At 42.6% G+C, this 25921-nt stretch overlaps 1 protein-coding gene across 6 annotated transcripts; it reads left to right on the forward strand.

Annotated features, from left to right (window-relative positions):
• The first annotated feature begins 479 nt into the window (after positions 1-479).
• On the forward strand, positions 480-25749 carry LOC118373640 (prospero homeobox protein 1-like). 6 transcript variants are annotated; one of them, XR_008071719.1, is made up of 6 exons: positions 480-587; positions 897-955; positions 1384-2974; positions 11744-11845; positions 15562-16407; positions 17917-18107. XR_008071719.1 is itself a non-coding variant. In XM_052471497.1 (6 exons), the coding sequence occupies exons 3-6, from the start codon at positions 1385-1387 to the stop codon at positions 24321-24323; spliced, it is 2055 nt and encodes a 684-aa protein (XP_052327457.1). In that variant the 5' UTR covers positions 480-587; positions 897-955; position 1384; the 3' UTR covers positions 24324-25749. The 6 variants fall into 6 exon arrangements, 2 of the variants coding, with proteins under 2 accessions (XP_052327457.1, XP_052327458.1); XR_008071720.1 differs by having other exon boundaries at positions 15562-16320; positions 17967-18107; XM_052471497.1 differs by lacking the exon at positions 17917-18107 and adding an exon at positions 24156-25749 and having other exon boundaries at positions 15562-15756.
• The last annotated feature ends 172 nt before the right edge of the window (positions 25750-25921 follow it).

Below are 25921 nucleotides of genomic sequence, written 5' to 3' on the forward strand. Positions count from 1 at the left end.
CATTTGACAAAAGATGGATATCATCTCGCTATGACTGCTGCCGACTGCCCCGACAGGAAAGAACGAGGGACAAACCAATGTCGTTTTTATGATAGGGGAGATAGCTCATACCAATTAAATGATGTACAACTACAGACAGTCCAGAAGTTTAGGCTTCCTTTTGTTCGCTAAAATATTTAACACAACTTTAAATACGGTTTTAATTGCTTTAGAGGCTTATTAATTCAATCGTCTTGGGTTTTTATGTGACCAATGTATGAAGACAAAATGCGTGTGTGTAAAATGGTGGGGTGGGGAAACAAGAATAAGAACCTCACTTACATACTTTCTACATCCAAAATAAACATTTTCCAAAAAATGTCGGATGCTTTTGTCTTTCATCCAGTTCCCACGGGGGCAGTAATGGTACGTGCTAATTTATATGAGGTTGATTTAATTATAGGGTGCCACGCCCCCTCCTCGTGTGGATTGATTGTGGATGAAATACAGTAACCCAGTTAAAATAACTCTTCTCCCCTGTGGCACGCATCATTTCAGCTCTCGTCTCTGGACAGCTACTGGACGCCAACATTCACTCAGAGCAACTGGTAGGCAGGCATCCTTTTTTTGTTGTTGTCGGGTTTTTGGAAGTAAACACGTGAAAAGTAGGCACTAGGCTGCAACAAAATCTTCTCAACATAGAGTATGCTCATTTAAAGTAACATGTTATTTTATTCAAATAAATAGTGTGATTTGGATTTGATCAAATTAATAACAGATATTCTCGTTTGGGTCTTAACTTGTCTGCTGCTACTTTGATATAGGGAGCATTTTATATATAAAGAAAAGGCTAGTGTCAGTCATTTCAGTGAACAGTTTTCTTTAAAAAAATGTTGATTTTAATTGTGCTTCTACAGGATGCATATTTGCATAATTCAAGCATAGACATTACCTTAACAATCTTTTGAGGTAAAATGTGAGTAATATTGTCTGCTTCTGCATCATTGCTGCACACTATGAATACATACAGATATTGTTGTCTCGTAGATGACTTCACAAAACGTAGAACTTTCAAACTGCCAGTAAAATACAGTATTTCATATTTATTACCAATGGCAACATTTTTATAGTTTTAATCACAAATACACTATTTTAGTTAATCTGTTAAATATAGTGTTAAATATACTGTCGGTAAATATAGTTTTGTTTTGTCATTAAAATTATATGAAGTTTTCTGGGGGAAATAACATTTTGCAGTATTGATGTTTTTTCCATCAATACTGCAATATTGTTTAAAAAAAAAAAAATTTTTATTACAACAGTTGCTACTGTAAAAATGCTTTCTAAAGACCTGTTTTTCCTGTAAACTATATTTGTGGTTATGTACGTTTATTTTACATGAAGCATGGAGCCGAGCCTTTTGGACCACAACATGCATCATTCCTCCAGCAGCACCTACCCAGAGGACAGGACAGAGAATCCTCCCTCCTTTCCACACAACAACACATACAACTCCTCCTCCCCTCAGTCCTACTCTCAGTCAAGTGGTGGATCCCTTACCTCTACGCTCCTACAGACAACCGTAGAGAGTAAAAAAAACCTGCAGGAGAGCACCACTGCATATTACCCCACAGACACTCCCATGTCCAGCTCTGCCTTGACGAATCTTAACCAGGTGGACCACCACAGCAGCGGTACCACCATGGCACCTCTGTCTCCGGCCAGCCAGGCATCCACCGGGGCCAGTCCCACTAGATTCAGACCCAATGAGGCCGGGTTGACCCAGGACTGGATGCTGGAGCTGGTTGACAGACACCGGGCCAAGCGTGCCAGAGTGGAGAACATCATCAGAGGCATGGCAGGCTCTCCTCTCAGTGTTTATTTCACAGGTGAAGGGTTTGGTGAAGGGGAGACCACTCCAACCAGTCACCTTCAGAGTGAGATGTTGGAAAACAAGAGGAAACAGAGGGTGCCGCGGCACCAGGACCTCCCTGGGACGGGGGGTGTTAGCGGGAAGAGTACGGACGATGGACATACATTGAGGAAGCAGCTTCAGACCATGCAGAGGCTCCTGGGTCAACTCCAGGCCAGGTTCATCCAGGTCTACGAGAATCAAACTAATGAGTCTGAAGAGGATGACCACCATAGTACTTGGAACAAAGAATATGTGGAGACAAAGACATCTCCTGGTGAGGTGTTCTTGGACCCTTACAGTGAGTTTAACAATAAGACGCCTTTAGATAAAGGTAATCTGGGATGGATGAATAACAAGCAAACTGACTACCTTCACTCGAACCCAGACAACGAAGACAAACTCCTGGCAGACATTCTCAAGTACGAACTCTCCAGAGCTGTAAACTCGAGCGTTGACTCAATTTTCAAAAACATATCATATGCTTTCGTCAAGTCACCACAGCTACACGTCGAGGATGGTGGAATGGTGGAAACAGACGATGAGACCGCGTTCCTCAGCTCTCCCGAGCCGGCGTCAACATCCACCCATGTCGACAGCATGTCACGACTCCCCCCATGTTCCGAGAGTGGTATGGCCCAACAACTACCAGAGATTCAAACCGAGGCTCTATCTCTGGTTGTTCAAAAGCCTGCTTCAATGACTCGCCCATGTTCTCTAAACCTAACAGTGAAAAGGCCTCTCCATTTCCACCAGCCTCCATTCCTATACAACCACCCCACTGCTCTACAGGAAAGCCACAAAGTACTGGACAACCTGAAACACGACAGCTCCCATCACAATACCTTCGGAGGGCTCCAGTGTAGACCCAGTACCATGGGTCTGCCTACCCCAGAGATAGTTGACTTACCGTGGGATCCGGTCATAGTGAGGTCCAGGGTGACCTCCAGGCCACCCGGGAGTCCTCAGGTTAACCAACCCATGACCACAGGGCATCATGTGCTTCTGGACAGTCTCCCTCACATCAAGATGGACTGTGGTAGCTTTCGGAGTATGGTGAAAAGGACCTCGTATGTGCTGAATGTATCCTTTTACAAGAGCGTTCTCTTCTTCTTTATTGAAGGTGTTTTTCCACGTGTTATTCAGACAGAAAGGAAATGAGGTGGGGTTGACGGGCAAGTGGGAGAAACGGTGTTTAACTATAGAATACTACCATATACTTTATATTGAGTGAAGCCAGTGAATCTGTGATATTATTGGGGCGGCAGGGTAGCCTAGTGGTTAGAGCGTTGGACTAGTAACCGAAAGGTTGCAGGTTCAAATCCCCGAGCTGAACAAGGTACAAATCTGTCGTTCTGCCCCTGAACAGGCAGTTAACCCACTGTTCCCAGGCCGTCATTGAAAATAAGAATTTGTTCTTAACTGACTTGCCTGGTTAAATAAAGGTAAAATAAAAATAGTCAGTGAAATCAGTCATTTATTAACCATAATGTTACCAGGTCAGGTCAGATGACTGAAAACATATCGTCTCTTTTACAGTAATAACCTGGGGAAGAGTTACAGGGGGAAGAGAGGGGATGAATGAGACAATTGGAAGCTGGGGATGGTGGTCATGATGGTATGAGGGCCAGATTGGGTATTTAGCCGGGACACCGAGGTTAACACCCCTACTCTTACCATAAGGGATGAATCAACATGTACAGAATGGTTACCTGGAGGAGAGGGTCATGCTTTTTCAATTTCAGTCAAGGGGAGGGTTTAGTATTTGTTTAATGTAGTCTAGTGGAGGGTTTAGTATTTTTTTAATGTAGTCTAGAGGAGGGTTTAGTCTTTTTAAATGTAGTCTAGAGGAGGGTTTAGTATTTTTTAATGTAGTCTAGTGGAGGGTTTAGTATTTTTTTTAATGTAGTCTAGTGGAGGGTTTAGTATTTTTTAATGTAGTCTAGAGGAGGGTTTAGTATTTTTTTAATGTAGTCTAGAGGAGGGTTTAGTCTTTTTAAATGTAGTCTAGAGGAGGGTTTAGTCTTTTTAAATGTAGTCTAGGGCAGGGTTTAGTATTTTTTTAAATGTAGTCTAGAGGAGAGTTTAGTCTTTTTAAATGTATTCTAGAGGAGGGTTTAGTCTTTTTAAATGTAGTCTAGAGGAGGGTTTAGTCTTTTAAATGTAGTCTAGTGGAGGGTTTAGTCTTTTTAAATGTAGTCTAGAGGAGGGTTTAGTCTTTTTAAATGTAGTCTAGAGGAGGGTTTAGTCTTTTAATGTAGTCTAGTGGAGGGTTTAGTCTTTTAAATGTAGTCTAGTGGAGGGTTTAGTCTTTTTAAATGTAGTCTAGAGGAGGGTATAGTCTTTTTAAATGTAGTCTAGAGGAGGGTTTAGTATTTTTTTAATGTAGTCTAGTATTTTTTAATGTAGTCTAGTGGAGGGTATAGTATTTTTTTAATGTAGTCTAGAGGAGGGTTTAGTCTTTTAATATACTCTAGTGGAGGGTTTAGTCTTTTTTAATGTAGTCTAGAGGAGAGTTTAGTAAAGAAAATGATGTAGTCTAGAGGAGGGTTTAGTCTTTTTTAAATGTAGTCTAGAGGAGAGTTTAGTCTTTTTTTAATATAGTCTCGAGGAAAGTTTAGTATTTTTTAATATTGTCTAGAGGAGGCTTTATAGGCTTGTTAGAGTGGAGTTTTTATGCAGCTTAACCATTGGCTGTGCTGTGTAGGGCTACGGTGGCACTTCAGGAGGAGAGTCAAAGGCATCTGCCTGAAAATAATGTTTGATGACTTGCCTAGTTAAAAAGGTTAGTCCTAGTTAAAAAAAAAAAAACATGCACGTGGACTAGCCTATGTTCTGTTCAGCTTGAGAAGGAGAGTGCAAAGATGAAAAGGAGGACCGGAGGTTAACTTTGATTAGCTTGCTACTACTATAATCTATTTTATTAACAACAATATGTTTCTTGCTCATGATGTATTCGTCAGAGTTAAGTGATATATCAGGGAACCTAGTGGTTAGAGTGTTGGGCCAGGCAGGTAGCCTAGTGGTTAGAGTGTTGGGCCAGTAACCAGCAGGTAGCCTAGTGGTTAGAGTGTTGGGCCAGTAACCAGCAGGTAGCCTAGTGGTTAGAGTGTTGGGCCAGTAACCAGCAGGTAGCCTAGTGGTTAGAGTGTTGGGCCAGTAACCAGCAGGTAGCCTAGTGGTTAGAGTGTTGGGCCAGTAACCAGCAGGTAGCCTAGTGGTTAGAGTGTTGGACCAGTAACCAGCAGGTAGCCTACTGGTTAGCGTGTTGGGCCAGTCACCAGCAGGTAGCCTAGTGGTCAGAGTGTTGGACTAGTAACCAGTAGGTAGCCTAGTGGTTAGAGTGTTGGGCCAGTAACCAGCAGGTAGCCTAGTGGTTAGAGTGTTGGACTAGTAACCGAAAGGTTGCAGGTTCAAATCCCCGAGCTGAACAAGGTACAAATCTGTCGTTCTGCCCCTGAACAGGCAGTTAACCCACTGTTCCCAGGCCGTCATTGAAAATAAGAATTTGTTCTTAACTGACTTGCCTGGTTAAATAAAGGTAAAATAAAAATAGTCAGTGAAATCAGTCATTTATTAACCATAATGTTACCAGGTCAGGTCAGATGACTGAAAACATATCGTCTCTTTTACAGTAATAACCTGGGGGAAGAGTTACAGGGGGAAGAGAGGGGATGAATGAGACAATTGGAAGCTGGGGATGGTGGTCATGATGGTATGAGGGCCAGATTGGGTATTTAGCCGGGACACCGAGGTTAACACCCCTACTCTTACCATAAGGGATGAATCAACATGTACAGAATGGTTACCTGGAGGAGAGGGTCATGCTTTTTCAATTTCAGTCAAGGGGAGGGTTTAGTATTTGTTTAATGTAGTCTAGTGGAGGGTTTAGTATTTTTTTAATGTAGTCTAGAGGAGGGTTTAGTCTTTTTAAATGTAGTCTAGAGGAGGGTTTAGTATTTTTTTTTAATGTAGTCTAGTGGAGGGTTTAGTATTTTTTTAATGTAGTCTAGTGGAGGGTTTAGTATTTTTTAATGTAGTCTAGAGGAGGGTTTAGTATTTTTTTATGTAGTCTAGAGCAGGGTTTAGTCTTTTAAATGTATTCTAGAGGAGGGTTTAGTCTTTTTTAATGTAGTCTAGAGGAGGGTTTAGTATTTTTTTAATGTAGTCTAGTGGAGGGTTTAGTCTTTTAATGTAGTCTAGTGGAGGGTTTAGTCTTTTTAAATGTAGTCTAGAGGAGGGTTTAGTCTTAATGTAGTCTAGTGGAGGGTTTAGTCTTTTTAAATGTAGTCTAGAGGAGGGTATAGTCTTTTTAAATGTAGTCTAGAGGAGGGTATAGTCTTTTTAAATGTAGTCTAGAGGAGGGTTTAGTATTTTTTTAATGTAGTCTAGTATTTTTTTATGTAGTCTAGAGGAGGGTTTAGTCTTTTAATATACTCTAGTGGAGGGTTTAGTCTTTTTTAATGTAGTCTAGAGGAGAGTTTAGTAAAGAAAATGATGTAGTCTAGAGGAGGGTTTAGTCTTTTTTTAAATGTAGTCTAGTGGAGGGTTTAGTATTTTTTAATATAGTCTAGAGCAGGGTTTAGTCTTTTTTTAAATGTAGTCTAGAGGAGAGTTTAGTCTTTTTTTAATATAGTCTCGAGGAAAGTTTAGTATTTTTTAATATTGTCTAGAGGAGGCTTTATAGGCTTGTTAGAGTGGAGTTTTTATGCAGCTTAACCATTGGCTGTGCTGTGTAGGGCTACGGTGGCACTTCAGGAGGAGAGTCAAAGGCATCTGCCTGAAAATAATGTTTGATGACTTGCCTAGTTAAAAAAAAAAAAAAAACATGCACGTGGACTAGCCTATGTTCTGTTCAGCTTGAGAAGGAGAGTGCAAAGATGAAAAGGAGGACCGGAGGTTAACTTTGATTAGCTTGCTACTACTATAATCTATTTTATTAACAACAATATGTTTCTTGCTCATGATGTATTCGTCAGAGTTAAGTGATATATCAGGGAACGGCAGGTAGCCTAGTGGTTAGAGTGTTGGGCCAGTAACCAGCAGGTAGCCTAGTGGTTAGAGTGTTGGGCCAGTAACCAGCAGGTAGCCTACTGGTTAAAGTGTTGGGCCAGTAACCAGCAGGTAGCCGAGTGGTTAGAGTGTTGGGCCAGTAACCAGCAGGTAGCCTAGTGGTTAGAGTGTTGGGCCAGTAACCAGCAGGTAGCCTACTGGTTAGAGTGTTGGGCCAGTAACCAGCAGGTAGCCTACTGGTTAGAGTGTTAGGCCAGTAACCAGCAGGTAGCCTAGTGGTTAGAGTGTTGGGCCAGTAACCAGCAGGTAGCCTAGTGGTTAGAGTGTTGGGCCAGTAACCAGCAGGTAGCCTAGTGGTTAGAGTGTTGGGCCAGTAACCAGCAGGTAGCCTAGTGGTTAGAGTGTTGGGCCAGTAACCAGCAGGTAGCCTAGTGGTTAGAGTGTTGGGCCAGTAACCAGCAGGTAGCCTAGTGGTTAGAGTGTTGGGCCAGTAACCAGCAGGTAGCCTAGTGGTTAGAGTGTTAGGGCCAGTAACCAGCAGGTAGCCTACTGGTTAGAGTGTTAGGCCAGTAACCAGCAGGTAGCCTACTGGTTAGAGTGTTAGGCCAGTAACCAGCAGGTAGCCTAGTGGTTAGAGTGTTGGGCCAGTAACCAGCAGGTAGCCTAGTGGTTAGAGTGTTGGGCCAGTAACCAGCAGGTAGCCTAGTGGTTAGAGTGTTGGGCCAGTAACCAGCAGGTAGCCTAGTGGTTAGAGTGGTGGGCCAGTAACCAGCAGGTAGCCTAGTGGTTAGTGTTGGGCCAGTAACCAGCAGGTAGCCTAGTGGTTAGAGTGTTGGGCCAGTAACCAGCAGGTAGCCTAGTGGTTAGAGTGTTGGGCCAGTAACCAGCAGGTAGCCTAGTGGTTAGAGTGTTGGGCCAGTAACCAGCAGGTAGCCTAGTGGTTAGAGTGTTGGGCCAGTAACCAGCAGGTAGCCTAGTGGTTAGAGTGTTGGGCCAGTAACCAGCAGGTAGCCTAGTGGTTAGAGTGTTGGGCCAGTAACCAGCAGGTAGCCTAGTGGTTAGAGTGTTGGGCCAGTAACCAGCAGGTAGCCTAGTGGTTAGTGTTGGGCCAGTAACCGGAAGGTTGCTACATCGAATCCCGGAGCTGACAAGGTAGAAATCTGTTGTTCTGCCCTTGACCAAGGCAGTTAGACCCACTGTTCCTAGGCTGTCATTGTAAATAAGAATTTGTCCTTAACTGACTTGCCAAGTTAAATAGAGATACAATTAAATAAAAATATATAAGTGTTTTGTTCCGTGATGCTTTATGCTAGAAACAAGCTGTAAAAACCTGGGAAAGTCTTGACTCCGATGCAAATGGGGATATCATTGTTTCATTTCTTTGACATTCAGACATTCGCTCCTCTTTCCCAACTGTATTTAATTTATTTATTTATTTTGCTCCTTTGCACCCCATTATTTCTATCTCTAATTTGCACATTCTTCCACTGCAAATCTACCATTCCAGTGTTTTACTTGCTATATTGTATTTACTTCGCCACCATGGCCTTTTTTTTGTTGCCTTTACCTCCCTTATCTCACCTCATTTGCTCACATCGTATATAGACTTGTTTCTACTGTATTATTGACTGTATGTTTGTTTTACTCCATGTGTAACTCTGTGTCGTTGTTTGTGTCGAACTGCTATGCTTTATCTTGGCCAGGTCGCAATTGTAAATGAGAACTTGTTCTAAACTTGCCTACCTTGTTAAATAAAGGTGAAATAAATAAATAAATAAAATAAGAGGCTGAGCTACAACCTTCTATAGCCAAGAAGACAAAAAATGGACTTTGCTTGGGAAGTAATCTAATTCTGTCATTATCAATTGATTAAGCGATTCACTTTCTGTACAATAGAAGATGTTTAAACTCAGACAGCTTTTAGAGAAACTCTTGTGACCTCCTCTCATTGGGTTAAACCACAGAAGAAGAGCAGCCAGCAGTTAAAGCTGACATGTTTCTGTGTCAGTAGGCCTACTCTGTCTGGGGTGGAAAGGTAGGTTCTACTCTGTCTGGGGTGGAAAGGTAGGTTCTACTCTGTCTGAATCTGAATTATTTGCAAACAGGGACAGTTTCATTCCAAGGAACACACACTGATTTTATATTTGAGCAATATGAAATGATGAAAACATAGGCCTACTCTGTAATTTTGGTAATTTGTGTGGTATTAAAAAGATTCTGCTAATATGTAAATCAAATCGAAGTTTATTTGTCACGTGCGCTGAATACAACAGGTGTAGTAGACCTTACAGTGAAATGGCCCAACAACCAGATGCTCTCGATGTTGCAGCTGTAGAACCTTTTGAGGATCTCAGGACCCATGCCAAATCTTTTTAGTTTCCTGAGGGGGGAATAGACTTTGTCGTGCCCTCTTCACGACTCTCTTGGTGTGTTTGGACCATTCTAGTTTGTTGATGTGGACACCGAGGAACTTGAAGCTCTCAATCTGCTCCACTACAGCCCTGTCGATGAGAATGGGGGCGTGCTCGGTCCTCCTTTTCCTGCAGTCCATAATAATCTCCTTAGTCTTGGTTACATTGAGGGATAGGTTGTTATTCTGGCACCACCTGGCCAGGTCTCTGACTTCCTCCCTATTGACTGTCTCGTCGCTGATCAGGCCTACCACAGTTGTGTCATCTGAAAACGTAATGATGGTGTTGGAGTCATGCCTGGCCATGCAGTTGTGGGTGAACAGGAAGTACAGGAAGGGACTGAGCACGCACCCCTGGGGTGCTCCAGTGTTGAGGATCAGCGTGGCAGATGTGTTACTACCGTCCGGAAGTCCAGGATCCAGTTGCAGAGGGAGGTGTTTAGTCCCAGGGTCCTTAGCTTAATGATGAGCTTTGTGGGCACTATGGTGTTGAACCCTGAGCTGTAGTCAATGAAAAGCATTCTCACATAAGTGTTCCTTTTATCAGGGTGTGAAAGGGCAGTGTGGAGTGCAATAGAGATTGCATCATCTGTAGATCTGTTTGGGCGGTATGCAAATTGGAGTGGGTCTAGGGTTTCTGGGATAATGGTGTTGATGTGAGCCATTACCAACCTTTCAAAGCACTTCATGGCTACAGACGTGAGTGCTACGGGTCTGTAGTCATTTAGGCAGGTTGCCTTTGTGTTCTTGGGCACAGGGACTATGGTGGTCTGCTTGAAACATGTTGGTTTTACAGACTAAATCAGGGACATGTTGAAAATGTCAGTGAAGACACCTGCCAGTTGGTCAGCACATGCCCAGAGCGCACGGCCTGGTAATCCGTCTGGCCCCGCAGCCTTGTGAATGTTGACCTGTTTAAAGGTCTTACTCACGTTGGCTTCGGAGAGCATGTTCACACGGTCGTCTGGAACAGCTGATGCTCTCATGCATGCCTCAGTGTTGCTTGCCTCAACGCGAGCATAGAATTGATTTAGCTCGTCTGGTCTAGGCTCGTGTCACTGGGCAGCTCGCGGCTGTGCTTCGGTAATATTAGTTAATCAGTAATGTTTGAGTTATAGTCAGTAATATTAGTTAGTCAGTAATATTAGTTAGTCAATGAATCAGTAAAATGAGTGTTATATGTTGTGGTCAAGCCTGAACTGTGTTTTTCAAATGCATGGCATTTCCACCAAGAGATTCTTTGGTAGGCTTTCTTTAGTGAGGCAATTGGCTTCTTATATACAGTAGTACAACTCATATCAATAATACCGTGTCTAAGAAAGCTTCTGCCTGTCTTTGAGGTTTAGCTAAGTGTCTCACAATAATAACCTTCCTCTGCCCACAAGGACAGTCCATAAACAAGTATCCAATGTTCTCCTGTCTTTTCCAGGAGAACAATATCTATGAGGCTTGGGGGAGCATTAGTAGCTGTGGTAGGATGCATTTCAAGGAGAATTTGCCCTTTTGATCTTGTGATCTCTACTCCTAAGGAAATTGCTTCTACTATCTGAGTGTAGTCTAATGATTGCAGAACAGAGAAAAACATTGATGTAAAAAATAATATCTGTCTTAAGATGTGTCAGGATTCCGGAACCGAAGCTTGTTTTCAAAGGAAGTCTATGCTTAGGCTATAATGAAGTGTAGCAATATAGTGAAAACCTATTTTGTGATGGAAAACAATCAAAGGGAACAGGACATGATTCACTCTAGGAATACAATATATTTTCATCCATTCATATTCTGATGTATGCATGGTTCGAGTACATTGTGTTAGCTACGTAACCTGACATGGTCTGACCACACCCCTCTCCACCCCGCCCCCATTTTTAAAATGTAACCTTTCTTTAACTAGGCAAGCCAGTTAAGAACAAATTTTTATTTACAATGATGGCCTATCCCGGCCAACGCTGGGCCAATTGTGCGCCGCCCTATGGGACTCCCAATCACAGCCGGATGGGATACATCCTGGATTTGAACCAGGGACTGTAGTGATGCCTCTTGCACTGAGATGCAGTGTCTTCGACCACTGTGCAACTCGGGAGCCCCAAATTCATAACCTGCCATGTAGGAGGGTCTGACCACAGAGCACCTGAATGTGGTAACTCCATAACCTGACATGTAGGAGGGTCTGACCAGAGCACCTGAATGTGGTAACTCCATAACCTGACATGTAGGAGGGTCTGACCACAGAGCACCTGAATGTGTAAACTCCATAACCTGACATGTAGGAGGGTCTGACCACAGAGCACCTGAATGTGGTAACTCCATAACCTGACATGTAGGAGGGTCTGACCACAGAGCACCTGAATGTGTTAACTCCATAACCTGACATGTAGGAGGGTCTGACCACAGAGCACCTGAATGTGTAAACTCCATAACCTGACATGTAGGAGGGTCTGACCACAGAGCACCTGAAGAAAGCCAAGTTGATGTTCTTCTACACTCGCTACCCGAGTTCCAACGTACTCAAAACCTTTTTCTCCGATGTCCAGGTATTAAAAAAGTATCTTGTTAAAGAATGACCTATCCTATGGCGTGTTCTACTGGTAGAGTGAAGGACCTATCCTATAGCGTGTTCTACTGGTAGAGTAAAGGACCTATCCTATGGCGTGTTCTACTGGTGTTCTACTGGTAGAGTGAAGGACCTATCCTATGGTGTGTTCTACTGGTAGAGTGAAGGACCTATCCTATGGCGTGTTCTACTGGTGTTCTACTGGTAGAGTGAAGGATCTATCCTATGGCGTGTTCTACTGGTAGAGTGAAGGACCTATCCTATGGCGTGTTCTACTGGTAGAGTGAAGGACCTATCCTATGGCGTGTTCTACTGGTAGAGTGAAGGATCTATCCTATGGTGTGTTCTACTGGTAGAGTGAAGGATCTATCCTATGGTGTGTTCTACTGGTAGAGTGAAGGATCTATCCTATGGCGTGTTCTACTGGTAGAGTGAAGGATCTATCCTATGGCGTGTTCTACTGGTAGAGTGAAGCACCTATCCTATGGTGTGTTCTACTGGTAGAGTGAAGGATCTATCCTATGGCGTGTTCTACTGGTAGAGTGAAGGACCTATCCTATGGCGTGTTCTACTGGTAGGGTGAAGGATCTATCCTATGGCGTGTTCTACTGGTAGAGTGAAGGACCTATCCTATGGCGTGTTCTACTGGTGTTCTACTGGTAGAGTGAAGGACCTATCCTATGGCGTGTTCTACTGGTAGAGTGAAGGACCTATCCTATGGCGTGTTCTACTGGTAGAGTGAAGGATCTATCCTATGGTGTGTTCTACTGGTAGAGTGAAGGATCTATCCTATGGCGTGTTCTACTGGTAGAGTGAAGGATCTATCCTATGGCGTGTTCTACTGGTAGAGTGAAGGATCTATCCTATGGCGTGTTCTACTGGTAGAGTGAAGGATCTATCCTATGGCGTGTTCTACTGGTAGAGTGAAGCACCTATCCTATGGTGTGTTCTACTGGTAGAGTGAAGGATCTATCCTATGGCGTGTTCTACTGGTAGAGTGAAGGACCTATCCTATGGCGTGTTCTACTGGTAGGGTGAAGGATCTATCCTATGGTGTGTTCTACTGGTGTTCTACTGGTAGAGTGAAGGACCTATCCTATGGCGTGTTCTACTGGTAGGGTGAAGGATCTATCCTATGGTGTGTTCTACTGGTGTTCTACTGGTAGGGTGAAGGATCTATCCTATGGCGTGTTCTACTGGTGTTCTACTGGTAGAGTGAAGGATCTATCCTATGGTGTGTTCTACTGGTGTTCTACTGGTAGAGTGAAGGATCTATCCTATGGTGTGTTCTACTGGTAGGGTGAAGGACCTATCCTATGGTGTGTTCTACTGGTAGAGTGAAGGACCTATCCTATGGCGTGTTCTACTGGTAGAGTGAAGGATCTATCTTATGGTGTGTTCTACTGGTGTTCTACTGGTAGAGTGAAGGACTTATCCTATGGTGTGTTCTACTGGTAGGGTGAAGGACCTATCCTATGGCGTGTTCTACTGGTAGAGTGAAGGACCTATCCTATGGCGTGTTCTACTGGTAGAGTGAAGGACCTATCCTATGGCGTGTTCTACTGGTAGAGTGAAGGATCTATCCTATGGTGTGTTCTACTGGTAGAGTGAAGGATCTATCCTATGGTGTGTTCTACTGGTAGAGTGAAGGATCTATCCTATGGCGTGTTCTACTGGTAGAGTGAAGGATCTATCCTATGGCGTGTTCTACTGGTAGAGTGAAGCACCTATCCTATGGTGTGTTCTACTGGTAGAGTGAAGGATCTATCCTATGGTGTGTTCTACTGGTAGAGTGAAGGACCTATCCTATGGCGTGTTCTACTGGTAGGGTGAAGGATCTATCCTATGGTGTGTTCTACTGGTGTTCTACTGGTAGGGTGAAGGATCTATCCTATGGCGTGTTCTACTGGTGTTCTACTGGTAGAGTGAAGGATCTATCCTATGGTGTGTTCTACTGGTAGAGTGAAGGACCTATCCTATGGTGTGTTCTACTGGTGTTCTACTGGTAGAGTGAAGGACCTATCCTATGGTGTGTTCTACTGGTGTTCTACTGGTAGAGTGAAGGATCTATCCTATGGCGTGTTCTACTGGTGTTCTACTGGTAGAGTGAAGGACCTATCCTATGGTGTGTTCTACTGGTAGAGTGAAGGACCTATCCTATGGCGTGTTCTACTGGTGTTCTACTGGTAGAGTGAAGGATCTATCCTATGGCGTGTTCTACTGGTGTTCTACTGGTAGAGTGAAGGATCTATCCTATGGCGTGTTCTACTGGTAGAGTGAAGGATCTATCCTATGGTGTGTTCTACTGGTAGGGTGAAGGATCTATCCTATGGTGTGTTCTACTGGTAGAGTGAAGGATCTATCCTATGGTGTGTTCTACTGGTAGAGTGAAGGATCTATCCTATGGTGTGTTCTACTGGTGTTCTACTGGTAGAGTGAAGGATCTATCCTATGGCGTGTTCTACTGGTAGAGTGAAGGATCTATCCTATGGTGTGTCCTACTGGTAGGGTGAAGGATCTATCCTATGGTGTGTTCTACTGGTGTTCTACTGGTAGAGTGAAGGATCTATCCTATGGCGTGTTCTACTGGTAGAGTGAAGGATCTATCCTATGGCGTGTTCTACTGGTAGAGTGAAGGATCTATCCTATGGTGTGTTCTACTGGTAGGGTGAAGGATCTATCCTATGGTGTGTTCTACTGGTAGAGTGAAGGATCTATCCTATGGTGTGTTCTACTGGTAGAGTGAAGGATCTATCCTATGGTGTGTTCTACTGGTGTTCTACTGGTAGAGTGAAGGATCTATCCTATGGTGTGTTCTACTGGTAGAGTGAAGGACCTATCCTATGGCGTGTTCTACTGGTAGAGTGAAGGATCTATCCTATGGTGTGTTCTACTGGTAGAGTGAAGGACCTATCCTATGGCGTGTTCTACTGGTAGAGTGAAGGATCTATCCTATGGTGTGTTCTACTGGTAGAGTGAAGGACCTATCCTATGGCGTGTTCTACTGGTAGAGTGAAGGATCTATCTTATGGCGTGTTCTACTGGTAGAGTGAAGGATCTATCCTATGGTGTGTTCTACTGGTAGGGTGAAGGATCTATCCTATGGCGTGTTCTACTGGTAGAGTGAATGACCTATCCTATGGTGTGTTCTACTGGTAGGGTGAAGGACCTATCCTATGGCGTGTTCTACTGGTAGAGTGAAGGACCTATCCTATGGCGTGTTCTACTGGTAGAGTGAAGGACCTATCCTATGGCGTGTTCTACTGGTAGAGTGAAGGACCTATCCTATGGCGTGTTCTACTGGTAGAGTGAAGGACCTATCCTATGGCGTGTTCTACTGGTAGAGTGAAGGATCTATCCTATGGTGTGTTCTACTGGTAGAGTGAAGGACCTATCCTATGGCGTGTTCTACTGGTAGAGTGAAGGACCTATCCTATGGTGTGTTCTACTGGTAGAGTGAATGCCTGAATGGGCAAACCGATGTTGAGATAAAATCCCTTAATTGAAAACAATCACTGAACACATAACTGTGGGCAATTTGCTTTTATTCAAATAGTTCATACATGATTTAATGACAAAGAGAGTGGGATGACCCAACACACAAACCAACTAAATAAAATGCTACAAAATGAAATAACAAAAAGCATGAATAACTTAGAATGTACTTACTGTTTGTTTCTTTGCGTCCCCATACAGCTCACTCGGTGTATCACGTCCCAGCTGATCAAATGGTTCAGTAACTTCAGAGAGTTCTACTATATTCAGATGGAGAAGTTTGCCCGCCAGGCCCGAGTGGAGGGAGTTAACAGTGTGAGGGACGTAGCAGTGAGCAGAGACTCGGAGCTCTTCAGAGCCCTCAACATGCACTACAACAAGGCCAATGACTTTCAGGTAGGCTAAAACATCTCGTTTGTGTATTCAAAGAGAATCTCGCTCGTGTCGTCATTTAGCCTCGTATGACCATCCTGATCTAGAGTGTTTTCATTCTGTTTTTGCTAAGTGGATTTACACTGAATTTAAAAAAAAAAATCATCTATAGCGGAACAGAATGTAAGACCAGGATGGTGGTAAGAAGCTCGTATTCATTGTGCTGCTCACACCTTCACCTCTCTAATGTATTTATAATGCAGATCTTCACCAATAAATACATCTAAAGTTTGCTCAGGTGGATCAGACAGCCAAAGGATAAAATAGTATGCATCATACATTGTTTATGGGTGGTTGGCATGTACAACAGGTGTGTTAGTGGAAGTCTACATGTACAACAGGTGTGTTAGTCTACATGTACAACAGGTGTGTTAGTCTACATGTACAACAGGTGTGTTAGTGGAAGTCTACATGTACAACAGGTGTGTTAGTCTACATGTACAACAGGTGTGTTAGTCTACATGTACAACAGGTGTGTTAGTCTACATGTACAACAGGTGTGTTAGTGGAAGTCTACATGTACAACAGGTGTGTTAGTGGAAGTCTACATGTACAACAGGTGTGTTAGTCTACATGTACAACAGGTGCGTTAGTGGAAGTCTACATGTACAACAGGTGTGTTAGTCTACATGTACAACAGGTGTGTTAGTCTACATGTACAACAGGTGTGTTAGTCTACATGTACAACAGGTGTGTTAGTGGAAGTCTACATGTACAACAGGTGTGTTAGTGGAAGTCTACATGTACAACAGGTGTGTTAGTGGAAGTCTACATGTACAACAGGTGTGTTAGTGGAAGTCTACATGTACAACAGGTGTGTTAGTGGAAGTCTACATGTACAACAGGTGTGCTAGGGGAAGTCTACATGTACAACAGGTGTGTTAGTGGAAGTCTACATGTACAACAGGTGTGTTAGTGGAAGTCTACATGTACAACAGGTGTGTTAGTCTACATGTACAACAGGTGTGTTAGTCTACATGTACAACAGGTGTGTTAGTCTACATGTACAACAGGTGTGCTAGTGGAAGTCTACATGTACAACAGGTGTGCTAGTGGAAGTCTACATGTACAACAGGTGTGTTAGTCTACATGTACAACAGGTGTGCTAGTGGAAGTCTACATGTACAACAGGTGTGCTAGTGGAAGTCTACATGTACAACAGGTGTGCTAGTGGAAGTCTACATGTACAACAGGCGTGTTAGTGGAAGTCTACATGTACAACAGGTGTGTTAGTGGAAGTCTACATGTACAACAGGTGTGTTAGTGGAAGTCTACATGTACAACAGGTGTGTTAGTCTACATGTACAACAGGTGTGTTAGTCTACATGTACAACAGGTGTGCTAGTGGAAGTCTACATGTACAACAGGTGTGCTAGTGGAAGTCTACATGTACAACAGGTGTGTTAGTCTACATGTACAACAGGTGTGCTAGTGGAAGTCTACATGTACAACAGGTGTGCTAGTGGAAGTCTACATGTACAACAGGTGTGCTAGTGGAAGTCTACATGTACAACAGGCGTGTTAGTGGAAGTCTACATGTACAACAGGTGTGTAAGTGGAAGTCTACATGTACAACAGGTGTGTTAGTGGAAGTCTACATGTACAACAGGCGTGTTAGTGGAAGTCTACATGTACAACAGGCGTGTAAGTGGAAGTCTACATGTACAACAGGTGTGTTAGTGGAAGTCTACATGTACAACAGGTGTGTTAGTGGAAGTCTACATGTACAACAGGTGTGCTAGTGGAAGTCTACATGTACAACAGGTGTGTTAGTGGAAGTCTACATGTACAACAGGTGTGCTAGTGGAAGTCTACATGTACAACAGGTGTGTTAGTGGAAGTCTACATGTACAACAGGTGTGCTAGTGGAAGTCTACATGTACAACAGGTGTGTTAGTCTACATGTACAACAGGTGTGTTAGTCTACATGTACAACAGGTGTGTTAGTGGAAGTCTACATGTACAACAGGTGTGTTAGTGGAAGTCTACATGTACAACAGGTGTGCTAGGGGAAGTCTACATGTACAACAGGCGTGTTAGTGGAAGTCTACATGTACAACAGGTGTGTTAGTGGAAGTCTACATGTACAACAGGTGTGCTAGTGTTAGTCTACATGTACAACAGGTGTGTTAGTCTACATGTACAACAGGTGTGTTAGTCTACATGTACAACAGGTGTGTTAGTGGAAGTCTACATGTACAACAGGTGTGTTAGTGGAAGTCTACATGTACAACAGGTGTGTTAGTGGAAGTCTACATGTACAACAGGTGTGCTAGGGGAAGTCTACATGTACAACAGGCGTGTTAGTGGAAGTCTACATGTACAACAGGTGTGCTAGTGGAAGTCTACATGTACAACAGGTGTGCTAGTGGAAGTCTACATGTACAACAGGTGTGCTAGTGGAAGTCTACATGTACAACAGGTGTGTTAGTGGAAGTCTACATGTACAACAGGTGTGTTAGTGGAAGTCTACATGTACAACAGGTGTGCTAGTGGAAGTCTACATGTACAACAGGTGTGTTAGTTACATGTACAACAGGTGTGTTAGTGGAAGTCTACATGTACAACAGGTGTGTTAGTCTACATGTACAACAGGTGTGTTAGTCTACATGTACAACAGGTGTGTTAGTCTACATGTACAACAGGTGTGTTAGTCTACATGTACAACAGGTGTGTTAGTCGACATGTACAACAGGTGTGGAAGTCTACATGTACAACAGGTGTGTTAGTGGAAGTCTACATGTACAACAGGTGTGCTAGTCTACATGTACAACAGGTGTGCTAGTGGAAGTCTGCATGTACAACAGGTGTGTTAGTGGAAGTCTGCATGTACAACAGGTGTGTTAGTCTACATGTACAACAGGTGTGTTAGTCTACATGTACAACAGGTGTGTTAGTCTACATGTACAACAGGTGTGTTAGTCTACATGTACAACAGGTGTGTTAGTCTACATGTACAACAGGTGTGTTAGTGGAAGTCTGCATGTACAACAGGTGTGTTAGTGGAAGTCTACATGTACAACAGGTGTGCTAGTGGAAGTCTACATGTACAACAGGTGTGCTAGTGGAAGTCTACATGTACAACAGGTGTGTTAGTGGAAGTCTACATGTACAACAGGTGTGTTAGTGGAAGTCTACATGTACAACAGGTGTGCTAGTGGAAGTCTACATGTACAACAGGTGTGCTAGTGGAAGTCTACATGTACAACAGGTGTGCTAGTGGAAGTCTACATGTACAACAGGTGTGCTAGTGGAAGTCTACATGTACAACAGGTGTGCTAGTGGAAGTCTACATGTACAACAGGTGTGTTAGTGGAAGTCTACATGTACAACAGGTGTGTTAGTGGAAGTCTACATGTACAACAGGTGTGTTAGTGGAAGTCTACATGTACAACAGGTGTGCTAGTGGAAGTCTACATGTACAACAGGTGTGTTAGTCTACATGTACAACAGGTGTGCTAGTTACATGTACAACAGGTGTGTTAGTGGAAGTCTACATGTACAACAGGTGTGTTAGTCTACATGTACAACAGGTGTGTTAGTGGAAGTCTACATGTACAACAGGTGTGCTAGTCTACATGTACAACAGGTGTGCTAGTGGAAGTCTGCATGTACAACAGGTGTGTTAGTGGAAGTCTGCATGTACAACAGGTGTGTTAGTCTACATGTACAACAGGTGTGTTAGTCTACATGTACAACAGGTGTGTTAGTCTACATGTACAACAGGTGTGTTAGTCTACATGTACAACAGGTGTGTTAGTCTACATGTACAACAGGTGTGTTAGTCTACATGTACAACAGGTGTGTTAGTGGAAGTCTGCATGTACAACAGGTGTGTTAGTGGAAGTCTACATGTACAACAGGTGTGCTAGTGGAAGTCTATATGTACAACAGGTGTGCTAGTGGAAGTCTACATGTACAACAGGTGTGTTAGTGGAAGTCTACATGTACAACAGGTGTGCTAGTGGAAGTCTACATGTACAACATGTGTGTTAGTGGAAGTCTACATGTACAACAGGTGTGCTAGTGGAAGTCTGCATGTACAACAGGTGTGTTAGTGGAAGTCTACATGTACAACAGGTGTGTTAGTCTACATGTACAACAGGTGTGGAAGTCTGCATGTACAACAGGTGTGTTAGTGGAAGTCTACATGTACAACAGGTGTGTTAGTGGAAGTCTACATGTACAACAGGTGTGTTAGTGGAAGTCTACATGTACAACAGGTGTGCTAGTGGAAGTCTACATGTACAACAGGTGTGCTAGTGGAAGTCTACATGTACAACAGGTGTGCTAGTGGAAGTCTACATGTACAACAGGTGTGCTAGTGGAAGTCTACATGTACAACAGGTGTGTTAGTATTAGTCTACATGTACAACAGGCGTGTTAGTCTACATGTACAACAGGTGTGCTAGTCTACATGTACAACAGGTGTGTTAGTCTACATGTACAACAGGTGTGTTAGTCTACATGTACAACAGGTGTGTTAGTCTACATGTACACCAGGTGTGTTAGTCTACATGTACACCAGGTGTGTTAGTCTACATGTACAACAGGTGTGCTAGTGGAAGTCTACATGTACAACAGGTGTGTTAGTCTACATGTACAACAGGTGTGCTAGTGGAAGTCTACATGTACAACAGGTGTGTTAGTCTACATGTACAACAGGTGTGCTAGTGGAAGTCTACATGTACAACTGATACACAGCACTATGTGAACACACCTTCAAATTTGTGGATTCGGGCTATTTAAGCCACACCCGTTGCTGACAGGTGTATATAATCAAGCACACCGCCATGCAATCTCCATAGACAAACACTGGCAGCAGAATAGCCTTACTGAAGAGCTCAGTGACTTTAAAATGTGGCATCGTCATGTCAAATTTCTGCCCTGCTAGAGCTGCCCCGGTCAACTGTAAGTGCTGTTACTGTGAAGTGGAAACGTCTAGGATTAACAACGGCTCAGCCGCAAAGTGGTAGGCCACCAAAACTCACAGAACGGGACAACCAAGTGCTGAAGCGCGTAAAAAATAATCTGTCCTGGATTGCAACACTCACTACCAAGTTCCAAACTGCCTCTGGAAGCAACGTCAGCACTAGAACGGTTCGTCGGAAGCTTCATGAAATTGGTTTCCATTAGCCACGCAAGCTAAAGTTCACCATAGACAATGCCAAGCGTCGGCAGGAGTAGTGTGAAGCTCGCCGCCATTGGATTCTGGTGCAGTGATGAATCACGCTTCACCATCTGGCAGTCCGACAGACGAATCTGGGTTTGACGGATTCCAGGAGAACACTACCTGCACCAATGCATAGTGCCAACTGTAAAGTTTGGTGGAGGAGTTATAATGGTCTGGGGCTGTTTTTCATGGTTCGGACCCCTTAATTCCAGTGAATGAAAATCTTAACACTACAGCATACAATGACATTCTAGATGATTCTGTGTTATCAACTTTATGGTAACAGTTTGAGGCCCTTTCCTGTTTCAGCTTGAAAATTCCCCCGTGTATAAAGCGAGGTCCATACAGAAATGGTTTGTCAAGATTGGTGTGGAAGAACTTGACTAGCCTGCACGGTGCCCTGACCTCAAGCCAGTCGAATACCTTTGGGATGAATTGGAACACCGACTGCGAGCCAGTCCCTAACCTCACCAATACTCTTGTGGCTGAATGGAAGCAAGTCCCTGCAGCAATGTTCCAACATCTAGTGGAAAGCCTTCCCAGAAGAGTGGAGGCTGTTATAGCAGCAATGTTCCAACATCTAGTGGAAAGCCTTCCCAGAAGAGTGGAGGCTGTTATAGCAGCAATGTTCCAACATCTAGTGGAAAGCCTTCCCAGAAGAGTGGAGGCTGTTATAGCAGCAATGTTCCAACATCTAGTGGAAAGCCTTCCCAGAAGAGTGGAGGCTGTTATAGCAGCAAAGGGGAGACCAACTCTATATTAATGCCCATGATTTCGGAATATGTTTGACGAGCAGGTGTCCACATACTTTTGGCCATGTAGTGTACTGTATTTTAGTGGAAGTCTAAACACAGATTTTTGTTTGAGTGTTATACCTGTACACATCTACAAAGATCATTGCAGTATGGTGAGTTGGTGAACACACAAATAAACCAAAAACAAAACACTTCTGTTTGTTTATAAAGATGCGTTGTGGAGGTTGTTTTGAAGCCACAAAGGGGTCCCCAAATCAAAGTAGCCCCATAACATCAAAGACCACCACCATACCCACATTTAAAAAAATACTACAGTTTACTATAAATACTCTTGTACTTACTATAGAATTATATTGTATTCTGTAGTATTACTATACTACTCTAGTTTCCCTTGATCATGTAGTGCTTACTGTATAATTGTGTAGTATACTGTAAAATATTATACTCCACACATTAGTATACCTCGATCATGTAGTGCTTACTATATAGCATTTGGTAGTATTACTGTGCAAATTGTATCGATATGCTAATATTAATTTGCATATGCCCTGCCCATTCCCCACCCCCATATCCCAATTTGTGCCACCCATGAGTGAGAAACCTGCATGCCAAGTATAGTCTATATAGTATTTTGTGTTTCCAACAGGTCAGAGAAAAGGGACAACCCTATGAACTGAGCTGTTTTAGACCCCCAGCCCAACGTATAGGTTTTGGACAATTTGCTCTTAATATTTCTCCAGTTGATTTCCTCAAGGACAAAACCTCATATGAAAAGTAGATAAGTAAGATACAACAGAAATACAATTGTAAATACTACAGGCTACTGCAGTAATGTTTGCAAAAAAATACAGTAAATACTAGTCTACTGCAGTACTGCACTACTACACAAAAATACTACGTATACTACGATCGTATCAACAACAACACTATAGAGTAAACACTAGTGTTTTTTTGTGCAAACAAAAACAGTAGTACTTTTTTTCCCTATGGGTATTTTACAGTAGGCATGGGGTTATTTTCTTTAAGTGCATCATTCTTTCAACAACACAACCAACCACTTGATGTGCGTGACCAAAGAGCTCTATTGTCATCTGACAATAACACTGGTTCCAATCCAAGGGCCAATGCCGTTTGGCCAACTCCAGGTATTTCTTTACACTTGTTGGATGATATTACACTAGAATGATGCAGAAAATAACCTCAAATTTCACAGTGGATCTTTGAAGTTATGGGGCTATTTTGCTTCCAATGGTCCTGGGGCCTTTGTTTAGGTCAACAGCTTCATTAACTTAACTCACTGCCAGGATATTTTAGCCCAAAACATGGTTGCCTCTGCTAGAAGACTGAAACTTGGCCGCAAGTGGATCTTCCAGCAAGACAACAACCCCAAGAACACATCAAAAATTCAGAAAGAAATGGTTAATTGACCACAAAAATAAAAAATTTGCAACGGCCATCTCAGTCTGGACTGGACTTGAACCCCATTGAAAACCGATGGTTTGAATCAAAGAGGACAGTCCGTAAGAGCAGACTAAGAATATCAAGGGTCTGGAAAGATTCTGTGTGGACGAATGATCTCAGATCCGTTCCAATGTGTTCTAGAATCTCATAAAACAGAGTAGGAAAAAGGCTCCGTGCCATTATCCTCGCAAGGGCAGGTATTGAAAACAATGGGTACCAATATTCACCCCCAGCTTTTAGATCATTTGTTGTGAACCTTTTTCTGTGCTCTTATATTAGCATTAAAAAAAAAGATAAATTTGTCTTGTTTTAGAAATCGCTCAGTATTTGAGTTTAGTTTTTGTTGCTAATCTTTATCTCGGGTGCCAATAATTTTGGGCCTGATGAACAACGTTCGTTCAGAGGGGAAGAGTTGGAGAGTTCATTACTTTTGTTGTTGTTGCTTATGCTAAAGCTGGTTGGAGACTAGAATAGTTTTCATTAGTCCATCAACAGAGACTGAAATGTTTATTCTGCCCCCTCCCTTTAAACAAGCCTCCTGCCAGCCTGTTTACTCACCCAAGCATTGTGATCTCCTCTCTCTGGCCCCTGAGCACATGACACAAGTCATTTAGAACAACAGATGGGTGCCAAAGATCCACAAAAAATGAATTCATTTCCTGCTGAAGAAATATGTATAACTTACCTTACCATCAACACATCTGACAAAAGCGACAGAATTACATTGTATATGAGAAAATGTTCCATATCCTACTCCGATGTCATCATACAGTCCTTGGTCTGTATAGGTTAGAGCTATAAATGTTGATCTCAGCGATGGTCAGTCATTGCATCTATAGCTCTTGTCTATACATTTGCAAGTGGTTACATTTCTCGAGCACCCATCATATTTTTTTTATCCAAAATGGTGGCGGCTTTGTTTGAATTGCAGATTGCCCTTTTGAAATCTAACTGATTGTGCCTTTTATCCACAGGTCCCCGACAGGTTTCTTGAGGTGGCTGAGATCACACTACAGGAGTTTTACATTGCCATCTCTCTGGCCAGAGACTCAGACCCATCCTGGAAGAAAGTCATCTATAAGGTTATCTGTAAACTGGACAGTGACGTACCGGCTGAATTCAAAGCCCCCTTCACAACGTAGAAAGAGTCAGACGAGAGGAGTTTAACCCAGGATGATTGGCGCTGTATTAAAACAAATATATATATATATATATATATATATATATCCCTGCATGTCCCACTGAATTTAAGCATCCTTCAAAAAGCTCACCTCACAACATAGACCTTTTTGCAATTTGATTTCCACGATTCCTCTCCTTTAAAAAACACATTTGGGTAAGAGGAAACTTGTAAACAAATGAGGAAACTTGTAAACAAATGAGGGGACTTGTAAACAAATGAGGGAACTTGTAAACAAATGAGGGAACTTGTAAACAAATGAGGGAACTTGTAAACAAATGAGGGGACTTGTAAACAAATGAGGGAACTTGTAAACAAATGAGGGAACTTGTAAACAAATGCACGGGTAAGAAAAGACTCCTATAGTCAGAGAGGTGTGTTTAATCCTTTTATGTATAACTATATTCTCTCTTAGTGCCAGAGGCCTCTACTGAATATGTGTCACTATCAATGTTGACAGTTCTGGATAAAAGCATCTGCAAAATACCATATTAACTGCAGTAGACCTACAGCTAAAATACCATATTAACCGCAGTAGACCTACAGCTAAAATACCATATTAACTGCAGTAGGCTTACAGCATCTGCTAAAGACCATATTAACTGCAGTAGACCTACAGCTAAAATACCATATTAACCGCAGTAGACCTACAGCTAAAATACCATATTAACTGCAGTAGACCTACAGCTAAAATACCATATTAACTGCAGTAGACCTACAGCTAAAATACCATATTAACTGCAGTAGACCTACAGCTAAAATACCATATTAACCGCAGTAGACCTACAGCTAAAATACCATATTAACTGCAGTAGGCTTACAGCATCTGCTAAAGACCATATTAACTGCAGTAGACCTACAGCTAAAATACCATATTAACCGCAGTAGACCTACAGCTAAAATACCATATTAACCACAGTAGACCTACAGCTAAAATACCATATTAACCACAGTAGCCCTACAGCTAAAATACCATATTAACCACAGTAGACCTACAGCTAAAATACCATATTAACCGCAGTAGACCTACAGCTAAAATACCATATTAACCACAGTAGACCTACAGCTAAAATACCATTTTAACTGCAGTCTGGCCTTCAGCAGCCGACTATCCATGCCACAAACAGAAAGATCTGCCATGTGCGAGTGTCTGTAGTTGTGTGAATCTCTGGGCAAATTATATTTCTGTTAAGAAATGTGAATCCAAATGGAATTGGCCTGTCGAGCAGACTTATCAACCAGTATATCATTTTAAAACAGGCATAATGAATTGTACAATGTGTATTTTCTTTTTGCTATAGCGACACGATTAACAATAATACAAGAGGCCTTGGTTCACGTTTTTCTTTTATACATACATCAATTGAAACGAGCATTTCGCAGGCATATTAAGTACTTGCAGTATGTTAGGATTATTTGATTAGATAAATCAAAATATCTGTTTTCCAACTCTCAAGAGGACAGAAGGCAGACTGTGGTAAAGGAAAAAGACACAGAGACAAAAATAAAAGCCACAAGAACAATATTCTTTAATATTACAGCACGTCACAAGTAAGCTTT

The sequence above is a fragment of the Oncorhynchus keta genome, chromosome 19 (genome assembly GCF_023373465.1).
Source record: "Oncorhynchus keta strain PuntledgeMale-10-30-2019 chromosome 19, Oket_V2, whole genome shotgun sequence".
NCBI classification, from domain to species: Eukaryota; Metazoa; Chordata; class Actinopteri; order Salmoniformes; family Salmonidae; genus Oncorhynchus; species Oncorhynchus keta.

Coding starts and splice junctions, on each gene's coding strand:
- LOC118373640 (XM_052471497.1), top strand. CDS start 1,385: ATGGAGCCGAGCCTTTTGGACCACAACATGCATCATTCCTCCAGCAGC. Junction 2,975..11,743: donor GGACCTCGTATGTGCTGAAT/GTATCCTTTTAC, acceptor CCTGACATGTAG/GAGGGTCTGACCACAGAGCA. Junction 15,757..24,155: donor ACAAGGCCAATGACTTTCAG/GTAGGCTAAAAC, acceptor TTTTATCCACAG/GTCCCCGACAGGTTTCTTGA.